The sequence below is a fragment of the Panthera tigris genome, chromosome E2 (genome assembly GCF_018350195.1).
Source record: "Panthera tigris isolate Pti1 chromosome E2, P.tigris_Pti1_mat1.1, whole genome shotgun sequence".
Classification (NCBI taxonomy): Eukaryota; Metazoa; Chordata; class Mammalia; order Carnivora; family Felidae; genus Panthera; species Panthera tigris.
In genome coordinates, this window is record NC_056674.1 from 47,687,707 (window position 1) to 47,710,919 (window position 23,213).

The 23,213-nt window shown below is 38.3% G+C and overlaps 2 protein-coding genes and 1 pseudogene across 13 annotated transcripts in view; 2 read left to right on the forward strand and 1 right to left on the reverse strand.

The window, feature by feature from the left end:
- Window positions 1-795: 795 nt before the first annotated feature.
- Window positions 796-9,816, reverse strand: LOC107180715 (annotated as a pseudogene).
- CMTR2 (cap methyltransferase 2) lies at window positions 8,705-16,258 on the forward strand. Of its 5 annotated transcripts, none has more exons than XM_042967967.1 (2): window positions 8,705-8,759; window positions 12,713-16,258. In XM_042967967.1, the coding sequence occupies exon 2, from the start codon at window positions 12,732-12,734 to the stop codon at window positions 15,030-15,032; it is 2,301 nt and encodes a 766-aa protein (XP_042823901.1). In that variant the 5' UTR covers window positions 8,705-8,759; window positions 12,713-12,731; the 3' UTR covers window positions 15,033-16,258. The 5 variants fall into 5 exon arrangements, with proteins under 5 accessions (XP_042823901.1, XP_042823903.1, XP_042823902.1 ...); XM_042967969.1 differs by lacking the exon at window positions 8,705-8,759 and adding an exon at window positions 8,850-8,928; XM_042967968.1 differs by lacking the exon at window positions 8,705-8,759 and adding an exon at window positions 8,897-8,967.
- HYDIN (HYDIN axonemal central pair apparatus protein) overlaps window positions 8,713-23,213 on the forward strand; it is a 441,202-nt gene continuing 426,701 nt past the window's right edge. For 6 of the 8 annotated variants that reach the window (XR_006211638.1, XM_042967953.1, XM_042967963.1 and 3 more), the window contains exon 1: window positions 8,928-8,983. The gene's annotated coding sequence lies outside the window, so the exon portion shown is untranslated. Of the gene's footprint in view, window positions 8,760-8,853; window positions 8,984-23,213 lie in introns of those variants that run through there. The other 2 variants (XM_042967954.1, XM_042967958.1) reach the window with 2 other exon arrangements.

The following is a 23,213-nucleotide window of genomic DNA, read 5'->3' on the forward strand; positions in this document are numbered from 1 at the left end:
GGCAGAGAGAGAGGGAGACACAGAATCCGAAGCAGGCTCCAGGCTCTGAGCTGTCAGCACAGAGCCCCACACAGGGCTCAAACTCGTGAACTACGAGATCATGACCTGAGCTGAAGTTCGACGCCTTACAGACTGAGCCACCTAGGTACCCCTGAACGTTCCTTTAGTTTTCTTACCTGAACTTCAGCCACCCGTTGATTTCCAACTCCCTCCTGGATATTTCTGCTTGACTATTCCACTATCATCCCTAACTCTATTTAAACCAAACTTAGTCATTTTTTTCCCTCTTAACCATTTCCTATAGCAGCAGATTCTGGCACCTTAGTCTGGCTTCCATGGTCCTCTATATTCTGGCTTGTCACTACTTGGCTATGGACTGAATTGTGTCCCCACAAAATTCATATGTTAAAACTCTAGCCCCCAATGTGATGGTATTTGGAGATGCAGCCTTTGCCATTGGGAGGTAATTAGGTTTAGATGAGCTCATGAGGGTGGGGTCCTCGTGATAGGGTTAGTGTCCTCCTTATAAGAAGAGACCAGAGTGCTTGCTCTCTCTTCCTGCCATGTGGGCACACAGTGAGAAAGTGGCTATCTGCAATCCAGGAAGAGAGTCCTCAACAGGAACCAAATCATCCAGCACTTTAATCTTGGACTTTCCAGCTTCTAGAGCTGGGGGAAATAAGTTTCTGTTCTTTTTTTTTTTTTTTTTAAGTTTTTGTTCTTTAAGTCACCCCATCTAATAGTATTTTCTTATAGCAGCCTGACCTGAGACACTACCTATATACCATTTCAGTCTTAACTTTCCATCCCTTTTGTCCATTTTCCTTTCTTCTTGTCTGTCTTCTCAAGCACATTATTTTTCCTAAGTTTGACTGGCATTCCCTGTACCCAAATAACAGCAGCCTTTTAACACAAAAATTAGAGTCTCTTTCCCCCATCTTTTCCCTGCTATGTCTCCCATCTTTAGACTTCCACAACCCTTAATCTGTACCGTACAATAGAGCATTTAGTCATATAGTGTTATTTATTTTTAAACATCTTGTGTCTGCAATGAAATGATTAAGACTTCGAGGGTAGGCCACGTCTTGTGTTCTATCCATATGCCAGTGTTTACCAACCTTTTTTTTTTAAACTGTGCCCATCTCACAGTAATATATATTGTTTCTTAAACCCTTAAGAATTTTTTAAAAAGTCATTTTGGTCATTTCTACATGAAGAAAATAAAGAAATGATTTTAAGTAAATAAGTATTTTAGGTTGGCATATTATTAATGATTGTATTATGAATATTAAAGTTCATCTAAAATATAAAACACATTTTTACTTCTCCCCCTTTAGTTATTCAATCGAGTTACTACTCAATTGAGTAGACTCAATCTGTTAACTTTAACTATGTAAGGAAACGAATGAATTGCTAAAAAATAAGTTTTGAGAAAGACATTTCATTCTTCATCGTAGTCCTGAATGTTTATTAAAATGCAGAATGAGGTTTAACTACATATTACAACACCAAAAATAGACAAAAACTGCTTTCATAAGCTGATGTTTACAATTTTGCGTTTATGCCTAAAAATTAATTGATTTGTTTTAATAATCTTGTTTAGTTCCTAAACAGTAAGAAAGAAGAGATTTCAGGCTATTTTCAAGCACTTTCCCACAAATACCACAATGTAGATGCTCTACTTGATAGTTGAGTAGACAAATTGCTTTTAACTTTTACTATGTTTTCTCTTTTTAACATTGTATTTCAACAGCTTAAGGTGCTGTGTGAGAATTTTGATCAGAATGCAATCTAAAGACCTAGTGAAGATGATCATGAGGGAAATTAGAACAATTATTATCAGGTTTATAACCTTTGCTGACTTGTAGAATTTCAGTGTCAGTGTTCCCTTCCTTGGTTTGCTGCCTTTATTTGACTTATTTATTTATTTATTTATTTATTTATTTATTTATTTATGAGAGACAGAGACAGAATGCGAGTGGGTTAGGGGCAGAGAGAGAGGGAGACACAGAATCTGAAGCAGGCTCCAGGCTCTGAGCTGTCAGCACAGAGCCTGACACGGGGCTCGAACTCACTAGCTGTGAGATCATGACCTGAGCCAAAGTCGGACCCTCAACCGACTGAGCCACCCAGGCGCCCCTTTATTTTACTTTTTTAAATGTTTATTTATTTTGTGAGAGAGAAAGAGAGCATGAGCAGGGGAGGGGCAGGGAGAGAGGGAGACAGAGAATCCCAAGCAGCCTCCACGCTGTCACTATGGAGCCAAATGCAGGGATCGAATCCACAAACTGTGACCTGAGCCAAAATCAAGAGTCGAACATTTAACCAACTTAGCCACCCAGGTGCCCTGGTGTGCTGCCTCTAAACAATGGTCCATTCCAGGTGTCAAGAAGAGATTGAACTGGAACACTCTGTGGCAAAGAATAGGAACACTTTAGGGGCGCCTGGGTGGCTCAGTCGGTTAAGCATCCGACTTCAGCTCAGGTCATGATCTCGTGGTCCGTGAGTTTGAGCCCCGCGTCAGGCTCTGTGCTGACAGCTCAGAGCCTGGAGCCTCTTTCAGATTCTGTGTCTCCCTCTCTCTCTGACCCTCCCCTGTTCATGCTGTCTCTCCCTGTCTCAAAAATAAAAGAAAACGTTAAAAAAAATTAAAAAAAAAAAAAGAATAGGAACACTTTAAGATCATGTAATGGTCAAAACCAAGCCTGAATGGTGTTCACCAAATCAGATACATGGATCAAATGACTGAACCATAAGAACATTGGCCTGGTTGCTGCCAGATCCAATGCTGTTCACTTAAAGCTCATTCAGAGCTTCTGTTTCCTGTGTTAATGGGAAATACTTTTGCATTTTATTCAGAGCTTCTGTTTCCTGTACTAATGGGAAATACTAGATACTCTTGCATGTATTTTTTTAGTAAGAAGACGTGCCATTCCTACCTTTTATGATGTGAATCTCTGTTTATTTCTCCCACTGTTTTACTATGAAAAAAATTTCACCAGAGGAAAGCTGAAGGAATTAGTGCACAACCATGCGTCCACCATCTAGATTCTACAGTTGTGAACATCATACTATACTCACTTCACCACCAATCCATCCCTCTGTTTACGATCCATCTTGTGTGTGGTGCACTTCAAAGTAAGATGTCAGTACACTTCTTTCTAAACACTTCAGCATGCATGTGGGTAACTACAGTTCAATATTTGTTTATGGCTTTTTTTTTAAGGTAACATTTATGTTTACTGAAATCCTCAAATCTTAATTATACCATTTGATAAATTTTGACAGGTACATATACCTCTTAACCTAAACCTTCTTATCAAGCTATAGAACATTTCCATCATCTCAGACAACTCCCTCTGGGATTTTGGAACCATGATTTATACACTGTCACCTCACAGAATCTGTCTGAAGATGTAATTAGAGACTCAGCAAGTTGATTGGTGATAAATGACCACAGAAGCAGTTTAGTTTCTGTTTGCTTTGGCAGAGAAGTATAATCAGAGCAGAGGATGGGGAGCTGGTTGTTTTAATTCTTGTATGCTACTTCTATTCTCATTGTCATGCCAGTTGGGTATAAAGAATGCTCAGGAATCAGAAAGAATAACTAATTGTAGCTAGCTTCCACTCAGATAAATACATATATATGTATGTATGTATTTAAAAGTTGCAGGGCTTGGTTAATTTCCTTCAGTTTTTTAAAGTTTCAGGGGGCGCCTGGGTGGCTCGGTCGGTTAAGCGTCCAACTTCAGCTCAGGTCATGATCTCACGGTCCGGGAGTTCGAGCCCCGCGTCAGGCTCTGTGCTGACAGCTCAGAGCCTGGAGCCTGTTTCAGATTCTGTGTCTCCCTCTCTCTCTGCTCCTCCCCTGTTCATGCTCTGTCTGTCTCTGTCTCAAAAATAAATAAACGTTAAAAAAAATTAAAAAAAAATAAATAAAGTTTCAGATGCCAGTTTCATCCATTTGTAACATTTCATCTTTTCCAAAAATTTTTGCAAACCCTCCTGCTTTTAGGATAAAATAAATGAAACTCATCATTTATATATATATATATATATATATATTTTTTTTTTTTTTTTTTAATGCTTATTTTTGAGAGAGAGAGAGCATGAGCTGGGGAGAGAGAGAGAGAGGGAGAGAGAGAAGCAGGGACACAGGGCTCAATCCCATGAACTGTGAGATAATGACCTGAGCCAAAATCAAGAGTGACTTAAAAGTGCTTAACTGACTGAGCAATCCAGGTGCCCTAAAACTGATCATTTTTAATAAAATCACTGGCCTCATATAAACATTTCTGGCCATGGATGTGGACAATAAAGTTGTTTTTAAATTACTGGTGCAATTTCTAGGAATTCTCTGCAGAACAGATTGGCCTTGGAGTTAGGCACATCTAGGTCCAAACCCTGACTCTGCTAATTGCTGACTCTATGATCTTTAGCAAATTGCTTAATCACTTTGGTCCTTGATTTCTCTGTTTATAAAAGGGGGACAATACACATATCTACTTCATGGAGTTGTTGAAAGGATTAAAGGATTAAAAAAAGGGGAAGTTTTCAGTGCTTAGTGCTGAACTCAACAAATGTTAATTTATGTACTCAACAAATGTTAATTTAATTAATTAATTTTTAAAATATAATTTATTGACAAATTGGTTTTCATACAACACCCAGTGCTCATCCCAACAAGTGCCCTCCTCAATGCTCATCTAATGTTGTGATTATTTTAGTAAAGTTCAGTATGTTTTGTTGTTTGGAATATTCCTGATAATATTTATAAACCTCAGGGAACATAGTAATTGTATTTAAGAGACCATATATCCTTCATCTAGTATCTAGTCCCATAAAAGAACAATATCCACAGATCTTCATTTTTAATTAATGTTTGTTAAGAAACAGATGTAAAAAAGCAACCACCTCCCACCAATAGGTAAAATGACAAAGACTCACAACAGCAAAAGTTGGTGAGGATGTGAAGTAACCAGAATTCTTTGTTGTTGTTTAGTTTTTATTTCATAATCATAAACTTAACTCTGTAATCGAACTTGATGTAGAGGAGGATAAGAAAAATATGTGAACCATACAACTGCCCCAAGGAACACAAAGATTATGGGATATTTTGAGGAGATGAGGGTGAAGGGGTGCTCTCCTAAGCTACAGAAGGAATGAGCTGGCGGTTAAGATATGACACAAGTCAAATTTATTAGATTTGTCCACATCAGCAATGTTGATTCTTTTTTAATTATTTTTTTAACGTTTATTTATTATTGAGAGACAGAGAGACACAGAATGTGAACAGGGGAGGGGTAGAGAGAGGGGCAGACATAGAATCTGAAGTAGGCTCCAGGCTCTGAGATGTCAGCACAGAGCCTGATGCAGGGCTCGAACTCATAAACTGCAAGATCATGACCTGAGCCAAAGTCGGTCGCTTAACCAACTGAGCCACCCAGGCGCCCCGGCAGTGTTGATTTTCTTGCTGGTTTTGCCATTCCTGGATCCAAGGTGTTCCACATAGCTTCCACAATAGTCATGCCCTGTTTCTCCTTGCCAAAGACCACACGCTTGCTATCCAATCACTCAGATTTGGCAGTGTACATGAAACACTGGGAACCATTTGTGTTGGGTCCAACATTTGCCAAAGACAAGATGCCAGGATTGATATGCTTCAGGATGAAATTCTCATCAAATTTCTCCCCATAGATGGACTTGCTGCCAGTGCCATTATGGTATTAAGGCACCACCATGGCACATAAATCCAAGAATAATACTGTCCAAGCAGAAAACTTTATAACCAAATCCTTTCTCCCCAATGCTCAGAGCATGAAAGTTTTCTGCTGTCTTTGGAGCTTTGTCTGCCAACAGCTCAGTGGGGATGCAGCCCAAGGGCTCACCATCCATGGCAATGTCCAAGAACAATGTGGGTTGACCACGGCTGGACTGTGTCTGTAAGGCCCAGAATTCTTAGGTATCGTAGGTAGGGATGCAAAATCGTTCAAGCACTCTGGGAAAATTTTTTGGAGGTTTCTTCAAAGTTACGCATAGATCTGCTTCCGTGATTCTCAAAATGACATTAATGCTGAGTTGAGAAACCCTGATCTACTCTATGACCTAGCCATTCATTCCATGCCTAGGTATTCACCTAAAAGTAAAGAAAACATACACTTACAAAAATGTCTTGTACTAGAATATTCATAGCAGGTTTATTCACAATAGCCTCAATCTGGAAACAGAACTCAAATGTCCATCAATAAGAGAATAGATAACTAAATTGTGGTTTATCCATACAATGGCATACTACTCAGCAATAAAAAGGAATGAACTACAGATACATAAAACAACATGGGTGAATATTGACAGGGTTCAGAACATGCTGCCCCAAAATATGTTGATTGGCATATTAAGTATTTTAAGCTGAAGGAATTTGAGAAATGGCAGGTGTAGGAAGGACTCTCTGACCTTGCCCTGAAGCAGCTCACAAGATCCTCATGGGAGATATGCCCTCCCTATACCTGGAGGAAAGGAATATTCTTATTTCTGAAGTTGGAAGGACTCCAAGAGGAATCTGGATGAACATGCCTTGCCTAAATTTCCCCCAATGTACTACTCTTAGCTCATACTCATTTGTCACATTTCCCCACAACTTTCCACTCCTCATCAAACTTAGTATGAAAACACTCAGTTTTAATGGTTTCTTCAGATCTTCATTTCCTTGTGGAGGCTCCTGGTCACATAAAATATTAGTAAATTCACATGCTTTTCTCTTGTTAATATATCATTTGTTACAGAGCCCCAGCAGAGAACCTAGAAGGGTAGAAGGAAAACATTTTTTCTCCCCTAATTTCATATATATATATATATATCATATATAGAGTGATATATTTTGGATACAAGTCCTTTGTCATATGTATGTATTGTAAATATCTTCTCCCACTCTGTATGTTGTCTTTTCACTCCCAATGATATCTTACGGTGAATAGATATTCTTAATTTTAGTATGGTTCAGTTTATATAATTTTCCTTTATGATTAGTGCTTTTTCTGACTTGTTGTATACTTTTGTCTACTTCATGGTCACAAAGCTGTTTTCTTATGTTTTCTGCTAAAATAATTGTTTGACTTTTTAATTTTTTTAAGTTTATTTTTTATTTTGAGAGAGAGAGAGAGTGCGTGCGCACGTGCATGGGGGAGGGGCTCGAGCCACTTGAATCAGGGAGGGAGGATCCCAAGCAGGTTCTGTGCTGTCAGTGCAGAGCCCAACATGGGGCTTGATTATGTGAACCATGAGAGCATGACCTGAGCGAAAATAAAGAGTGGGCGCTTAACTGACTGAGCCACCCAGGTGCCCTGAGAGTTTTTTGACTTTTAAAATATAGATTGGCATCCCAAATGAAATGTGTTTTTATAATGTAAGAATCCAAATAAAATTTTTTCCATATGAATATCCAAATGTCCTAGACTCATTTTTTGAAAAGACAATTTTCTTTATTGATGGACATCCAGGAGGAATTAGAAAATAATGTGTGTGTGTTTACATGAATGGTTGAAACTCTACACACAGCTCTATATTCTATTTTTATGCAATAGTGTTGCCACACATAACCTATTATTGGCTGAATGGTATCCCATTATATGGATGTATCACAAATAATTTTTTAAAAATGTTTTATTTATTTTTGAGAGAGAGACAGAGTGCGAGCGGGAGAGGGTCAGAGAGAGAAGGAGACACAGAATGCAAAGCAGGCTCCAGGCTCCAGGCTCAGCGCTGTCAGCCCCCCCAGTGGGGGGGCTGGAACTCACAACAGTGAGATTATGACCTGAGCCAAAGTTGGACGCTTAACGGACTCAGCCACCCAGGCACCCCTGTATCACAAAGAATTTAATTAATTCCCTTAAAGTCAACATTTAGAGTTTTTCTTATTGTTGATATTAAGGAGATGAATATTTTGTCCAAAGTGAGGGCTGGTTATGTTGCGTTTCCTAAGGATAAATTTCTTGGAGCGGGAATTGCCCAGCTGGGGTGCAAGGCCATTTTAAAGTTTGCCATCTGTGAAGTTTATGCCAATGTTTACCCCCATGCACAACCGGTATATAAACCGGTTTCTCCTTATTCTCACCAATAGTGGCCACTGTGAATCTTTTTAATCTTTGCTAAATCAGGTGAAAATGAAACTTATTTTCATTTCCATGTCTTTCTTTTATAATAGGCTAAAAAGTTTTGTACATCCTTAGTCGCTATTTTACTGGTTTTAGATGGTCTGTTTGAATTTTTGTCTAATTTTCCTTTGAGATTGTTTTTTCCTTTCTGGTTTATAAACATATATATGTTATAACAGAGTATTACGTCGCAGTTGGCCTAGTTTGGCTTTTAACCTCATATTGTCTTTCGAGTCTCAGTTTTAACAGCCTGTGTACTAGGAACCAACTTCTGCCTAATAACTTTGGAAAACCTTCCCAACTCAGGGTCTGGGTGGGCGGAGCCGGAGTGTCTCGGACGGGTTTGCCCGCCCACATCACCGAAGGGGCGGGGCCAAAGGACGCCCCGCCTCCTCGAGCGGTTTCCGTTGCCATAGACGCCTTTCCTCCTCCGGACTTGTCGAGAAAAGAAACCTATAGAGAGCCTGGGCCCGGGCACTGCTAGAGTTGCCGGCGTACGTAACGTTGACGCGTGACGCTGGCCCCACTCGGCTGTGAAGCGCGTGCGCAGTGCGTCTTTCGGGGCTCGGGCCGTTGTCGGCCGGCGACGCGCGGCGGCGCGGCCTGGAGGTGGGTTCCGGGTCCTGGTGTCGAGAGGGCGGGTCCGGGCTTCCTTCCTTGTCTTCTGGCGCACCACCTGCCTTCGCTGCGGCGGGGGGCGCCGTATACCCTACGAGCGACCGTTCCGGGAAGCAGCTCCGGGAGCGGAAGTGGAGAATGGTTTCCTGGAGTGGGGAGAGTGAGTGAAGCGCTGCCTCTCTAGACTCGGGGAGGCAAGGTGGGCGTAAGCGAAGGTAATCAGACCTGGCTTCCGAGCTCGGGTCTTCCTTCGACTTTCCAGAGGATGAGGCAAGGATGAGGCAGGGTCTGGGACTGAGGTTCTTCCACGTCAGGAGGGCTCGGGCCGCTTGAATATAGGTTGAGACTCAGTCCCATCAGGTGAAACGAGATCTTGGCTGCCCCTGGCCCAAAGTAAAGCGCTAGATACACTCTATTATTTTCACGGTTGCTGGGAAGAGGAGTTGCCAGAAACACTTGTAAAACTACTTTGTAAGCGTTAATTGAAGAGAGCCTGTTGATAAGATCTTGTGGGGTTTGTGTCAGGCCCACGGATTTTGCAGGTATTTTCCTTTGTGGCTTGGGGCGGGGCGGGGGGGGGCGGGCATGACTTTCTACTCGAATATGTAAATTAAGAATGGTAATATTGACCCTCAGCAGAATTATGATGCCAGAAAGTTCTAAGCAGTGCTTAATGGAAGGGCCAGAGGAACGTATACTGGAAACTTTTTTCCTGTAGTCTGTAAACCACGTGTTTTGTTTGTTTTTTAATTTTTGCTCATGCATTGAAGTGCTGAAGTTATGACTCATATTCGGAACCTAGAGGAGAGCTGTTTGTGCTAAGTATAATATACGTTTGTTTATTAGATACTCACAGAGGGTTTATTGTGTACCTTAAGCACTGTTCTAACCTCGGGGTGATACATGAGTCACCAAAACAAAAGATCCTTGCCCTGTGGAGCTTAGATTCTAGTTTGGGGAAGACAATAATAAACAATAAGCAGATTTAATGTTAGAAAAGAGTGTCACAGAAAGAAAAAAAGTACAGCAAGATCCTTACCTTTACCATTGTTAGTGCAAGATGCAATTAGGATGTCAGGGTAGGTCTCTTAGAAAAATTACACTTGATTAAATACTTGAAGGAGGTGAGGGAGTTAGCTATGCAGGTACTCTGAAGAAAGAGCATTCCAGGCAGAGGGATTGACCAGTGCAAAGGATTTGCAGGTTGCAGTGTGCCTCGTGTTTCAGTGAACAGAAAGTTTATGTGGTTGGAGCAGAATGAATTGGAGGGATAGTAGACAATCAGGTTAGAGATAGGTTGGGGCTGGAAGGCAGAAATCTTCAAGAGCATTGTAGACTACTGTTAGGACTGTGGCATTTATTTGGGAGCCAAAGGAGGCAAAGACAGAAGAGACCAGTTAGAAGGCTATGGCAGTAATCCAGCAGAGAGTTGACACTGTCTACAATCAGGAAGCTGGTATCTGGAGGTGGGTGAAAAGTGGTTGGATTCTGGGAATTTGATAGGAGGAAACAAAGTTCAGGTTATAGACCTGAAAATTCAGTATTTACATATATACATATTTTTCAAGATCTATGTGTGTGTGTGTGTGTGTGTGTGTATATTCAAGATATGTATTTTATATATAAATACATAAGACATAATCTTGATTTGCATACCACCAGTGTAGTCAGGAAGAACAATGGAATGTTTGAATCACTTTAGTTTTTCTCATGTGAAAGTATTATGTATTATCTTAGGTGACATTTCAGAGCTTCCTTATGCCATTAATTAATATGTGAAGTAAATGACTAAAGTCAGACTTTTTCCAAAGTAGAATATAGTTGCAATCTAAACATGGTTGTAGTTTCCAGTAAGCACAGTGTAAATTAAGATAGAATAACTTGTAATAAACTTTCATTTGCTTTCATTTAGGATTTTAGTGAATGTATCAATGCCCCATTTTTGCCTTCTTTAAGAAATTTGTCTGAATACAGCGTCTAACAGTGAAAAAAAAAGCTTTGAGAAAAAGATATTGATGGACACATGTGACTGTTAGCTGTAATTTACATGTATGGTAAATATACTGTGGCAAACAAATGACTAAGAAGATACTTGTTACTTCAAGAAGCTTACAAGCTAGTAGAATAGACAGGATTGTAAATAATTTAAACAAAATATAAAAGAACTGCCAAAAGAACAGTACAAAGTAAATGCTAATAGAATACAGTCTTCTGGATATTATTGTATTTATTGTGGCATTAGCTCATCTTTATTTCCCATTTTAATTATCAAACGTTGGCTTTTTGTGGGACAGTGGTTGTGAATTTTTTGTTTGACAAATTTAGATTCTTTTTGAATATGCTGAGAAATGTGGAACTTATGAACTAAAACACCTATTGATTAACATTGAGCTGACAAGTACTATGTAATACTCATAGCTCTCTCTGCTGGAATTTATGACTTTACCCAACACTATGCCATCAGGCCATGTATCTTCCTCTTATATCTCTTTCCTTCTCCATTGGACAAGTGTTTTTGGTTTCTTAGTGTTAGACCACAAGATGTAGGGTGACTATTTGTAATTTGTATATTCATTGCGAATATTTCTTCAATTTAAAGATCTTCTATCGAAGTGTGTTACTTTTCTTGTTTTTTTTTTTTTTTTAAGATTATTTATTTTGAGCGAGAGACAAAGCTTGAGTGAGGAGGGACAGAGAGAGAGGGAGAGAGAAAATCCCAAGCAGGCTCTGCCCTGTCAGTTCAGAGCCTGATGTGGGGCTCAAACTCATGAACCATGAGATTGTGACCTGAGCCAAAGTCGGATGCTTAACTGACTGAGCCACCCAGGCGCCCCAAAGTGTGTTACGTGGCAAGAAGAAATATAGTCGAAGTATGGAGCTGTCTGAGCAGATGAGACAAGAATCTAGTTTATGGACATGCCAGGTTGAACTGTAGTTCACTTTCAGCATTGAACTGAATAGAGACTGACCAATCAAGTACACCACAGTCAACAAGCAGTATGATGATGAGTGTTAGTAGGTGGATTATGAAAGTGATTTGGCACCACCAAAGTGCATGTTTTAGCAAGAGTGGGAGATCTGGATGAAGGATGTATTTGACAGTCCTTATAGGTAAATAAGTGTGTGGTGGCAGAGACGTCTGGTAGCAATATTAGTACTGGGTTTAGGTGTAGAATCTTCTCCTGGAAGGAGGTGAGATTCAGAAGGAACTAAAAAACTGGAAGTCTTGGGGCACCTGTGTGGTGCAGTTGGTTAAGCGTTCAACTCTTGAGCTTGGCTCAGGTCATGATCTCACAGTTTGTGAGTTTGAGCCCCATATTTGGCTCTGTGCTGATGGCATGGAGCCTGCTTGGGATTCTGTCTCTCCTTCTCTCTGCCTCTCCTCAGCTTGTGTGCATGTTCTCTCTCTCTCTCTCTCTCTCTCTCTCTGTCTCTCAAATAAATAAAAACTTAAACAAAAAAAAAAGCTAAAAGTCGCTTGTTAAAGCTTGATCAAAGGTCGTGTTCAGGGCTGAATCTTAGTCTGAGAGTGTGTTTGGGGCCATGTGGGTAGAGGCAAACTTTGGGAGGAGCTAGATGGATTAATATGGCAATATGAGCTGCCATCACTGATGATTATTCTTTGGTATATGCTTTTTATATGCTAGCATGTTCTATCCTTATCTAAAAAAAATGATACCCCAAATAAGAAACAGACTCAAAGATGTAATTTTCCCAAGGCTACTTTGTAGCTCTAAGTTGCAGAGTTGGAAATTGAGCTCAGATCTGTTGGGTATGAAAGCCTTTACTTTTTCTTTATTCCAAATTGTCTCATGTAACAGCATGTGCTGACATTAGCTTTCCCATTTTATGCAGTTTATCATGAGTGTGATCCGATTTGCTGTGGATGAGATTTCACTCTCTAATAAATTTGATTCATTTAATTGTGTGTTTTCTTTTTCTAGATTTTAATTTAATTTGAAAATGAGTAAGTGCAGAAAACCACCCCTGGGTTCAAGTCCTGAGACATTCAGCCCAGATGTTGTTGCTGACATTTTTGAACTCTTTGCCAAGAACTTTTCTTATGGCAAGCCACTTAATAACGAGTGGCAATTACCAGATCCCGGTGAGATTTTCACTTGTGACCACACAGAATTTAATGCATTGCTTGATTTGAAGAACTCCCTAAATGAAGTAAAAAACCTACTGAGTGACAAGAAATTGGATGAGTGGCATGAACACACTGCTTTTACTAATAAAGCTGGAAAAATAATTTCTCATGTGAAAAAATCTGTAAACGCTGAACTTTGTACTCAAGCGTGGTGTAAGTTTCATGAAATTTTGTGCAGCTTTCCACTTATTCCACAGGAAGCTTTTCAGAATGGAAAACTGAATTCCCTACACCTTTGTGAAGCTCCTGGAGCTTTTATAGCTAGTCTCAATCACTACTTAAAATCCCATCGGTTCCCCTGTGATTGGAGTTGGGTAGCTAATACTTTGAATCCATACCATGAAGCAAATGACAATCTTATGATGATTATGGATGACCGACTTATAGCAAATACCTTGCATTGGTGGTACTTTGGTCCAGATAACACCGGTGATATCATGAACTTGAAATATCTGACTGGACTTCAGAATTTCATAAGCAACATGGCTACCATTCACTTGATCACTGCAGATGGGAGTTTTGATTGCCAAGGAAACCCAGGTGAACAAGAAGCTTTAGTCTCTTCTTTGCATTACTGTGAAGTTGTCACTGCTCTGATGACTCTTGGAAATGGTGGCTCTTTTGTTCTGAAGATGTTTACTTTGTTTGAACATTGTTCCATAAACCTGATGTACCTGCTAAACTGTTCTTTTGACCAAGTCCATGTTTTCAAACCTGCTACTAGCAAGGCAGGAAACTCAGAAGTCTATGTGGTGTGTCTCCGTTACAAGGGAAGAGAGGCAATCCATCCTCTGTTATCTAAGATGGTGCTGAACTTTGGGACTGAAATGACCCAGAAAGCTCTCTTTCCCCATCATGTGATTCCCGAGTCTTTTCTTAAAAGGCATGAAGAATGTTGTATGTTCTTTCATAAATACCAGCTAGAGACTATTTCTGAGAACATTCGTCTGTTTCAGTGCATGGGAAAAGGGGAACAAATAAAACTGAATACTTTAAGGGACTGTGCTGTTCAATATTTTATGGAAAAGTTTCAGTTGAAGCCTCTTTCCAGAAATAATTGGCTAGTGAAAAAATCTAGTATTGGTTGTAGTACAAATACAAAACGGTTTGGGCAGAGGAACAGATATTTTAAAACCTATAATGAAAGGAAAATGCTGGAAACCCTTTCATGGAAAGATAAGGTGGCCAAAGGATACTTTAATAGTTGGGCGGAAGAACATGCTGTGTATCATTCTGGGCAGAGTTCTCTCTTAGAAGGGACAGCTTCCAGTCTTGAGTGTCACTTATGGCATATTTTAGAGGGAAAGAAACTGCCAAAGGTAAAGTGTTCTCCTTTCTGTGATGGTGAAATTTTAAAGGCTCTTAATGAAGCAATTGAAAAGTCATTAGGAGGAGCCTTGAATTTGGATTCCAAGTTCTGGCCCAAACAGCAGGATTATTGTTCTTGTCATATTTTTACTGAAGAACTGATATTTACTGAGTTGTTTAGCCTTACCAAGTGCCTTCAGGATGAGCAGGTCGTAGAACCCAGCAACCGAATAAAGTGCCTGCTTGTGGGCTTTCCAACCCTCAGTGACATCAAAACGCATATACCGTTGGAAGTTCAGTTCTTGGAACCAGCGGAACTCATGACTTGCAGCTGTTCGTTGCTTCATGATGGAGACCCAGTTTACCAGCAGCTGTTTTTGGACTGCTTTCTACGTGCGTTGCAGCAGCTTCAGACAGGAGATGCTATGATTTTGCCTGTACTTTCTTGTTTTACGAGATTTATGGCTGGTTTGATTTTTGTACTCCACAATTGTTTTAGGTTCATCACATTTTCTTGTCCCACTTCCTCTGAGCCCCTGAAGACCTGTGCAGTCCTGCTGTGTGTGGGTTACCAGGACCTTCCGAATCCAGTTTTCCAGTATCTGCAGAATGTGAATGACTTGTTGAGCTCTTTGCTGAATTCTGATGCACCCCAGCAGGTTTTACAGTTTGTGCCAATGGAGGTGCTCCTTAAGGGGGCACTGCTTGATTTTTTGTGGGATTTGAATGCGGCCATTGCTAAAAGGCATTTGCATGTGATTATTCAAGGAGAGAGAGAAGAAATCATCAGCAGCCTTCAGCTATGAAATTGAAACTTTCTGAGATTTAACTTTATGACTTCTTACAGTTTCCATTGTTATTGTAGTCTTTTGCTATTAATTTAAAACCTTTCATTTGAGGGAAAGGCCAACTTTTGCATCATTGAAAGTCTCATTATTTCTGGAAAACCACCAGCTAGTTCTGATCTCATATATATGCCCTTAGGCATAGAGTTTTCCATGTGGTGCAGTCTATGCAGTGATGAAACTCAACCTCAGACGTGAGATGTGTGTGGGTGGATGGGGTAGACACACCCATACTTATTTAAGCAGTTTTGTTGGTCGTCCTTACCTGTTTAAGATTTGCACCCATGTGCCTTCATTCAAATTAGATTTTTTCCCAACTGATTTCCTCAGTGGATAATGCTGTTAATAAATTGATAGACGTCTTTGATGAAAGGAGGTGGAAACCTCAGCTGCACCGGTTTTCTTTACTCCTGACCACGTCACTTACGGATTCGGGGAACTCCTTTTGCCAGATGCTGAATATGTGCCATTCCTTGCCTTTAGGCCACTGACCCAATTTACTGGTGTGGTTTAAATGAAGCTAGTGTGCTGTTTTATAAATATTTCACTAACCACAGCCATCCAGCTAGTCCATCCAGGACAACTTCAAACCAAAGATCATGTTTAAAACAATGAAAAATCACTGTGGCTAATACATGTATCATGAAAAGCTTCATTTAGCAATCATGTAGTAATTTTTAACTTCCAGGAAATAATCTGTGAACTAAAGGATTTTTTTAGATTGCAAAATAGTGTGTATGGTCTCATATTGGAGATGTATGAATGTGATGAACGTAGTGAACCCTAAAGAAAAATTTTAACACTTCCAGAATGATGATTCAACATTTCAGAATTTTTAATTTTATTTCTTTTTTCAGTATGAAAGTAGCACTTTATTAAAAGATTAACCGTAAGATGGTTATTTTATCAGTTATGTCTGATTGCTTTTAAATTCTATGTATTCGACCACGTAAATGAGCTTTTCTGGCAAACTGTATTAAGCAAATCTTCATTACTTTGAAATTACACGAAGTGAAGAGTGTACTCTCACATGTGCATTTTAGACATTTGTGTTAGTTATAGAAACAGTAGATGTATTCTCTCATGTATTTGGTTGATAAATATTAATCTGAATTTTTAGAATGTTCTTTGCTATTTTGAGCTACATTATAGATTCATGAATAAAGTCGTTAGCAGAGAGATTTTGTGTTCGTCTTTTTTAAAGAGAATCATGGGGGAAGTTAAAAATATAACTTGGAAACATTTTTTTTTAAGGAAGGTTTGAATGGGAGTTAATGTTCTTTCATTTCCTCTGATATGTATTCATTAAAATTTAGTTCTTAATATTGTAATATTTATGGAATTTCTACTTCGGGAAAGAAACTGAATACTTAGGGAGGAGAAGGGGGTAGATTGAGTTCTTGCCAAGGGGGGTACGGAGGCCTGGAGGGAGATTTCCAAAAGAATTGTAATTTCTTATTGGTGGGTGACTTTATGGAAACGGTTCTAGTTGTATAATGATAAAAATCTGACAGAAAATTGGTTACTAGGAGAGAATTAAAAATCACTCTGGGAAAACCATTTTGTACTTAATAGTCTTTATGCCTTGGTTGGTTTGGTCTAATATAATGGCACAGTTTATTTTTGTTTTTTTTTAGCCAGTTCGTTTGAATGAAGTTGAAAGCCTAGGTCCAGGTTCTGGTATTAAAACTTTCTTTTAAGCGTCTCAAATAAGTACTGAATGCTTAGTTGTTGTTGTTGTGTGTGTGTGTATTTTGTTTTGTTTTTTTAAACACTAATCACTGTTGGGATGTATAGCATACTGGTGTTTATTAGAATATATCTTGGTATTTAACTTGGCTCTTGGAATCAGTTGCTGTTCATCTGATTTGTTGGATTCAGATTTGCTCTATATAGGTGAGATAGGAGTTGAAGGTTCAAACTGAACTGGATGTGGCTGACAGGTACCAATGATTTAGAGGAATTTCTCTTTGAGAAAAAGGGGAGGAAAAATGCTGTCCAAAAAATGAATGCCAAGAAGACAGTAAGGTGAGGGATGGTTTGTATATCAAGGTAGTTACTGTTCTTTAAAAAAAAAAATTTTTTTTTGTAGATCTAAACAGCCAGAAAATTTAAACTTCACAAAATGTGTTTCCTAAAAGACTTAGATGAGAAAGAGGTTTTATAAATGTAATTTCTTCAGTATTAATTTTTGTCCTCCCTAAGAAAAAAGTCAGTTTTATATTCTAGTGAGGGCTTTTATATATTATCCTAATATTACTTAAATATTTAAATGCATTGAAAATATATTTTCTGGAATAAATTAAAAATCTGAATTTGTATACTTTATTTTATTTAAAAATATTTGTATTAAAGGGGCGCCTGGGTGGCTCAGTTGGTTGGGCATCAGACTTGGGCACAGGTCATGATCTCATGGCTTGTGAGTTTGAGCCCCGCTTTGAGCTCTGTGCTGACAGCTCAGAGCCTGGAGCCTGCTTCAGGTTCTGTGTGTCCCTCTCTGCCCCTCCCCTGGTCATGCTCTGTCTCTGTCTCTCTCTCAAAAATAAATAAACATTGAAAAAAATTAAATTTTGTATTCAAATTTTTTCTACTCCAAAGATCTTGGAGTGGAATGAAAGAAGCAAGTTTAAAATATTAGGGAGAGGTGAAAAAAAATGTTGATTGGTGCTTTTGTTGTTTTACTTGTTTTTTTTTATTTTTAATTTTAGATTTTTTTTTAACGTTTTTTTTTTTAATGTTTATTTATTTTTGAGACAGAGAGAAACAGAGCATGAGTCGGGGAGGGGCAGAGAGAGAGGGAGACACACAATCGGAAGCAGGCTCCAGGCTCTGAGCTGTCAGCACAGAGCCCGACGTGGGGCTCGAACCCACAGACCGTGAGATCATGACCTGAGCCGAAGTAGGACGCTTAACCGACTGAGCCACCCAGGCACCCCTAGCTTTTTTTTTTTTTAATGTTTTATTTATTTTTGAGGGAGCACAAGTTGGGGAGGGTCAGAGAGTGAGGGACAGAGCGGACGCTCAACCAACTGAACTACCCAGGCACCCCTTGTTGTTTTACATATTTTTGATGAGAATATACCAGATGTTTAAAAATATGTAGGCCTTGTTTTTCATTTGCAGTTGAGGTCATTATAATTATATTGCTGTGGTGGGCAAATGAAATCATTTAATCCCTTACATTTTCACATTTTTAGAAATGAAAATGTTTATAAACCCAACCAAAATCTTTTTTCTTTGTTTAAATACTTTTCCATATTTAAATTGATTTGAAAACAAAAGGGTAACACTGATATTTAGTGTATTTTTGCTTTCTAAGGTGAAAGTAAGAAATAGCACATTTTTATTTTTATTTTTTAAAGAATGTTTATTTATTTTGTGTGAGAGTGAGAGAGCTCAAGTAGGGGAGGGGCAGAGAGAGGGAGACAGAATCCCAAGCAGGATCTGCATTGCCAGCTCTGAGCTAGACATGTGGCTTAAATCTATGAACTGTGAGATCATGACCTGAGCTGAGTTTCAGTTTTTAAAATTGTTTTAAGCAATAAATGGTTATCATTTTTTATAAAAGCCGTACATACTTACAAAGATTTTAAAGCATAAGAGGTTTTTTTGTTAATTTTTATGTTCTAAAAAGTAAGAACATTTATTAAACTGGTATAATTAGGCCTTATTTAAATGTCCTTAGTTATCTGTTTAATACATTTTGAACACAACTTAGACTTAATGTAAATATTAACTTCTGTTAAAATGATGACAAATTATTATACATAGATGTGCAAGGCCTGACAGAAAATTTATTTACTGAATAGTTACTATTGAAACTAGAGACTCTATTATTATTTGATAATAGGTCACCCCACCTTTTCCTTTTTTTTCTTTTTTTTTTTTTTTTTTACTGGATTAAAACTCTTCAGGCTGATCTTAGGAGCAGAACTAACCATAAAACAAACCTTTCAATATTCCCTAATGAATTTCTATTTGGATGGTAAACATTTTTTAGAGCTGGCCTAATGGCCATGTAGCAAGTAAACTAAAAGCTTGATACAACATATAGTAAGTCATGATATGTAGGTATGTTTTAGGGCATGTAATTAAAGCAATAATCCTCGACATTTATAATGAGTTCTTGCTTATTTTGCACTTCTAATCAATGCATTCTTGATATAAAGTAGCAATCTTGGAATAAAGAATTCTGCCTCCCACCCCCAATCTGTTATTTTTATTTTCTTAGTTTTGGCCAACACAGAAGAAAAAAATAACTTATCTTTGGATAAGGACAAGTGTATACTGGAATGTTTTAGGAAGAGGTGAAGCTGCTTTATGACCACAGATATGGTGAAGATGCCAGCTGTTCTTTATTGGTGAAAATATTTGGAAATTATCTGTCACTGAGCTTAGGTTAGCATTTAATTTTACTCAAGTGAAAATTTTATTTAAAAGTCTAATCTGCTGATGGTGACTTATAGGTTGTATACTCATTTACAAGTTGCACCCATAATAGTGTTGATCTTTCTGTCTTTCCAGAGTATCTTTATAGACCCACTAGGTGTAATTCTGTGTTTCTGTATGCCAGGTGCAGCAGCATCAGTGTAGGCTGTTATCAGACATTTAGTATTACGTATCATTTAATATTGCAGCCACATTGCTGATTTGTAGGTTAAATTTGTCACGATATAATTAAGGAAAACATTTGTAGAGATTGTTCTTTTCCTCTAAATTATTCCTGTACCTTCTGCTGAACATTTTATTGAAATGATTCTGTAGATCTTCGTGGGTAAACATATTTTATTTACATGTATATCTACATCTTTTTGCTATTTAAGCTTGTGCTTCATTCAACACCAAATTATTTTACTGGCCAAGACAGATGTGCTTTTACTCTCTATGCCTTTGAGAATTTCTGTTGTTTCCAGTGAATTTCAGATTGAAAAATTAGTCTTCATACTAGACTGGCTGAGAAGATACAAAAGAAGCATAAACATATCCTAGTGAATTTTTTTTTTAATTGGAGTAAGCATCATTCCTGTAACTATTAAATAACTCAAGTAATATTAATCTCTTCCTATAGTCATTGCGCTTACTGCTTGAATCATTCAATCTGAGCATTACCCTAAACAACCTTACATTGTTCTTTCTTTTTTTCCTCCATTCTTTCATTTTCCTGCTTGAATTATAAATTTAAGGGCAGGGTGCTATGGCATATACTTATTTTGTATTTCATATTGTCGGTATAGGTGTCTACAGAATACCAGAATACTACTTGATTTTTTAATTATAGGAAACTTTCAAACACACACAAAATTAAAATCAGGTTAACAACCCCTTCACGTACCCTGAGCCAGGTTCCATAACTACCAACATTTTGCTGAACTTGAATTATCCTCCTACACTTTTTTTTTTTTTTTAGTACTTTAAAACAAATTCATGAAATCTCTCTTAACAGATAAGGACTTTATCACATGTGACAAAATTAATATCACCGAATACTTAGACCATGTTCAAAATTTTCAGGTTGTCTCAAAAATGCCTTTTACAGTTGGTTCAAATAAGGATCCAAATGAGGTTGACACATTGCATTTGCTTTGTGTGCCTCTGAAGTCTATCTGTTTAAAGTCCCTCACCCCACTCTGCAGTCCAACGTTTTCTTTTCCATGCCATGTTAACTGTCCTGTAGTTTCCACAGGCTGGATTTGGCTATTTCATCTTTTGATTTGTATCTCCAAGCCACATATTTCCTATGAATTGGTAGCTAGATCTAGAGGACTGATTACTTTTGGCAAGAAAACTTTCTAAGTGGTATTGTGTACTTCCTTTTTTATCACATCACAAAGGACAAAATGGCTAGTCGCCTCCCTCCTTGACATTAAGGTTAATCAGATTCAAATGTCAACCTTATTTATATGCTACTAATTTTCTATTGATCTTTCATTTAATAGTTTTAGCATTTATTGAATATTGATACTTAGCTCTATTAGAGGTTGCAAATTAGTGAATTTTTCTTTTTCTTTTTTTTATTTTTTTGAGAGAGAGAGAGAGAGAGGAAGCACACAAGCCAGGAGTGGGGAGGGGTAAAGGGAGAGAAAGAGATTTAAGCAGGCTCCACCCCCAGCAGGGAGCCCCACCTCACAATCCTGAGATTATGACCTGAGTCAAAAACAAGAGTCAGATAATTAACTGACAGAGCCGCCCAGCCCCCACCATTTAGTGATTTTCTAACCACATTTCTTCAGTATTCATTGGGCTTTATAATATGTACTTGAAGTTATCCACTCTTTGTTTTTCCTGAAATAGGTTATTCAGGGAAAGTGCTTAATGTTTTAAAACATTCTCAGTTTTCAGAACCATAAGGTGATGTTTTAGCAACCTTCAAAGGTGACCAATGGATTTTTTTTTTTTTGTAGTTTTTAAACTAACTTACTTCTGTAGTTTTTTTTTTTTAATTTTTTTTTAACGTTTATTTATTTTTGAGACAGAGAGACACAGAGCATGAACGGGGGAGGGGCAGAGAGAGAGGGAGACACAGAATTGGAAGCAGGCTCCAGGCTCTGAGCCATCAGCCCAGAGCCCGATGCGGGGCTCGAACTCACGGACCGCGAGATCGTGACCTGAGCCAAAGTCAGACGCTCAACCGACTGAGCCACCCAGGCGCCCCACTTTTGTAGTTTTTTTTTTTTTTTTCCAACTTTTTTTTTTTTTTTTAATTTTTTAATTTTTGGGACAGAGAGAGACAGAGCATGAACGGGGGAGGGGCAGAGAGAGAGGGAGACACAGAATCGGAAACAGGCTCCAGGCTCCGAGCCATCAGCCCAGAGCCTGACGCGGGGCTCGAACTCACGGACCGCGAGATCGTGACCTGGCTGAAGCCGGACGCTTAACCGACTGCGCCACCCAGGCGCCCCTGTAGTTTTTAAACTAAATTACAAATAGTGTTCTCATCCGATGCTCAAATTATCCTATTTTGGCTTGGGTGGGTGTGGGAAAGGGCTCCTTTAGGTTGATACCTATGATATTTTTTATATAATTCAAAAAGTCTTCAATAGCTTCAATACTTTCTAGCACAACATATGCCTGTTTCATCTTGTATATTTTCTGCCCAGACTCGACATCATCCTGACCTTAATGGAAATGTCTATAGTGCAGTGGTTCTCAAACTTTTTGGTCTCCGGACCCCTTTACTCTCTTAACAATTATTAAAGAATCCAAAAAGCTTTTGTTCATTAGAGTTATGTCTGTTGAGATGTTCTGTATCGGAAGCTAAAGTTCATAAACATTTTACGTTTTATTAACTAATTGAAAAATGACAAAGATAAAACTATTATATGTTCACATAAATACATTTTATGAAAAATAACATTTAAAACAAAAGAAGCATGGCAGTGTTTCCATTTTTGTGGCTCTTTTTTGCCTTTATAATAGAAGACAGCTAAATTCTTATATTTGTTTTTACATTCAATCTGTTGCAATACGTTGTTTTGGTTGAAGTACTTAAAAAAATTTGGACTCAAATATATTGGCAATTAGGAAAGGGAGGAGTATCTTAATAACCTTCTCAGGTACTTATGGATGTTCTTTGATGCTAATCCAAAATTTGACAGGTGATAGTTTCTTAACAGTTGATTGCAAAGAAGAATCTTAAACTGTATTAGTGAACTTTTTGTACTCTTTTAAAATCCATTGGTCTGTCTTGCACTTTGAATGGATTGCTTATCCACATGTGGTTTTGTAACACCACGAATTTGTTATTTGGAAAATGAGTTCATGGAGTTATGCAGATCTTGCAAATGTTGAATGCATTTGATTTATACTGTATCCAAAAAGTCATATTTTTAAACATCACTGCTGATCTCATCAGAAAAAAATCTAAACTTTTAATTTTTGCTTGGATGCTTACATTTTCTCATAGCAATGAATATTGTCAGTTGTTTTCCTTGAAATGAGAGCTCACTGTATTAATTCTGTAGGAAATACCTGTCAAATATCCATATCTAAAACTATAAACTGTAACTATAAACTATATAATAAGTATAGTTTGTCTGCCAGTTCTTCCAAGTAAATGTGTTCCATGAAAAATGCTCATCCTCAGTTTGCAACTCAATCACAGAAATGCTTTTCCTGGTGGCAGCCATCCTACTTCAGGATGCA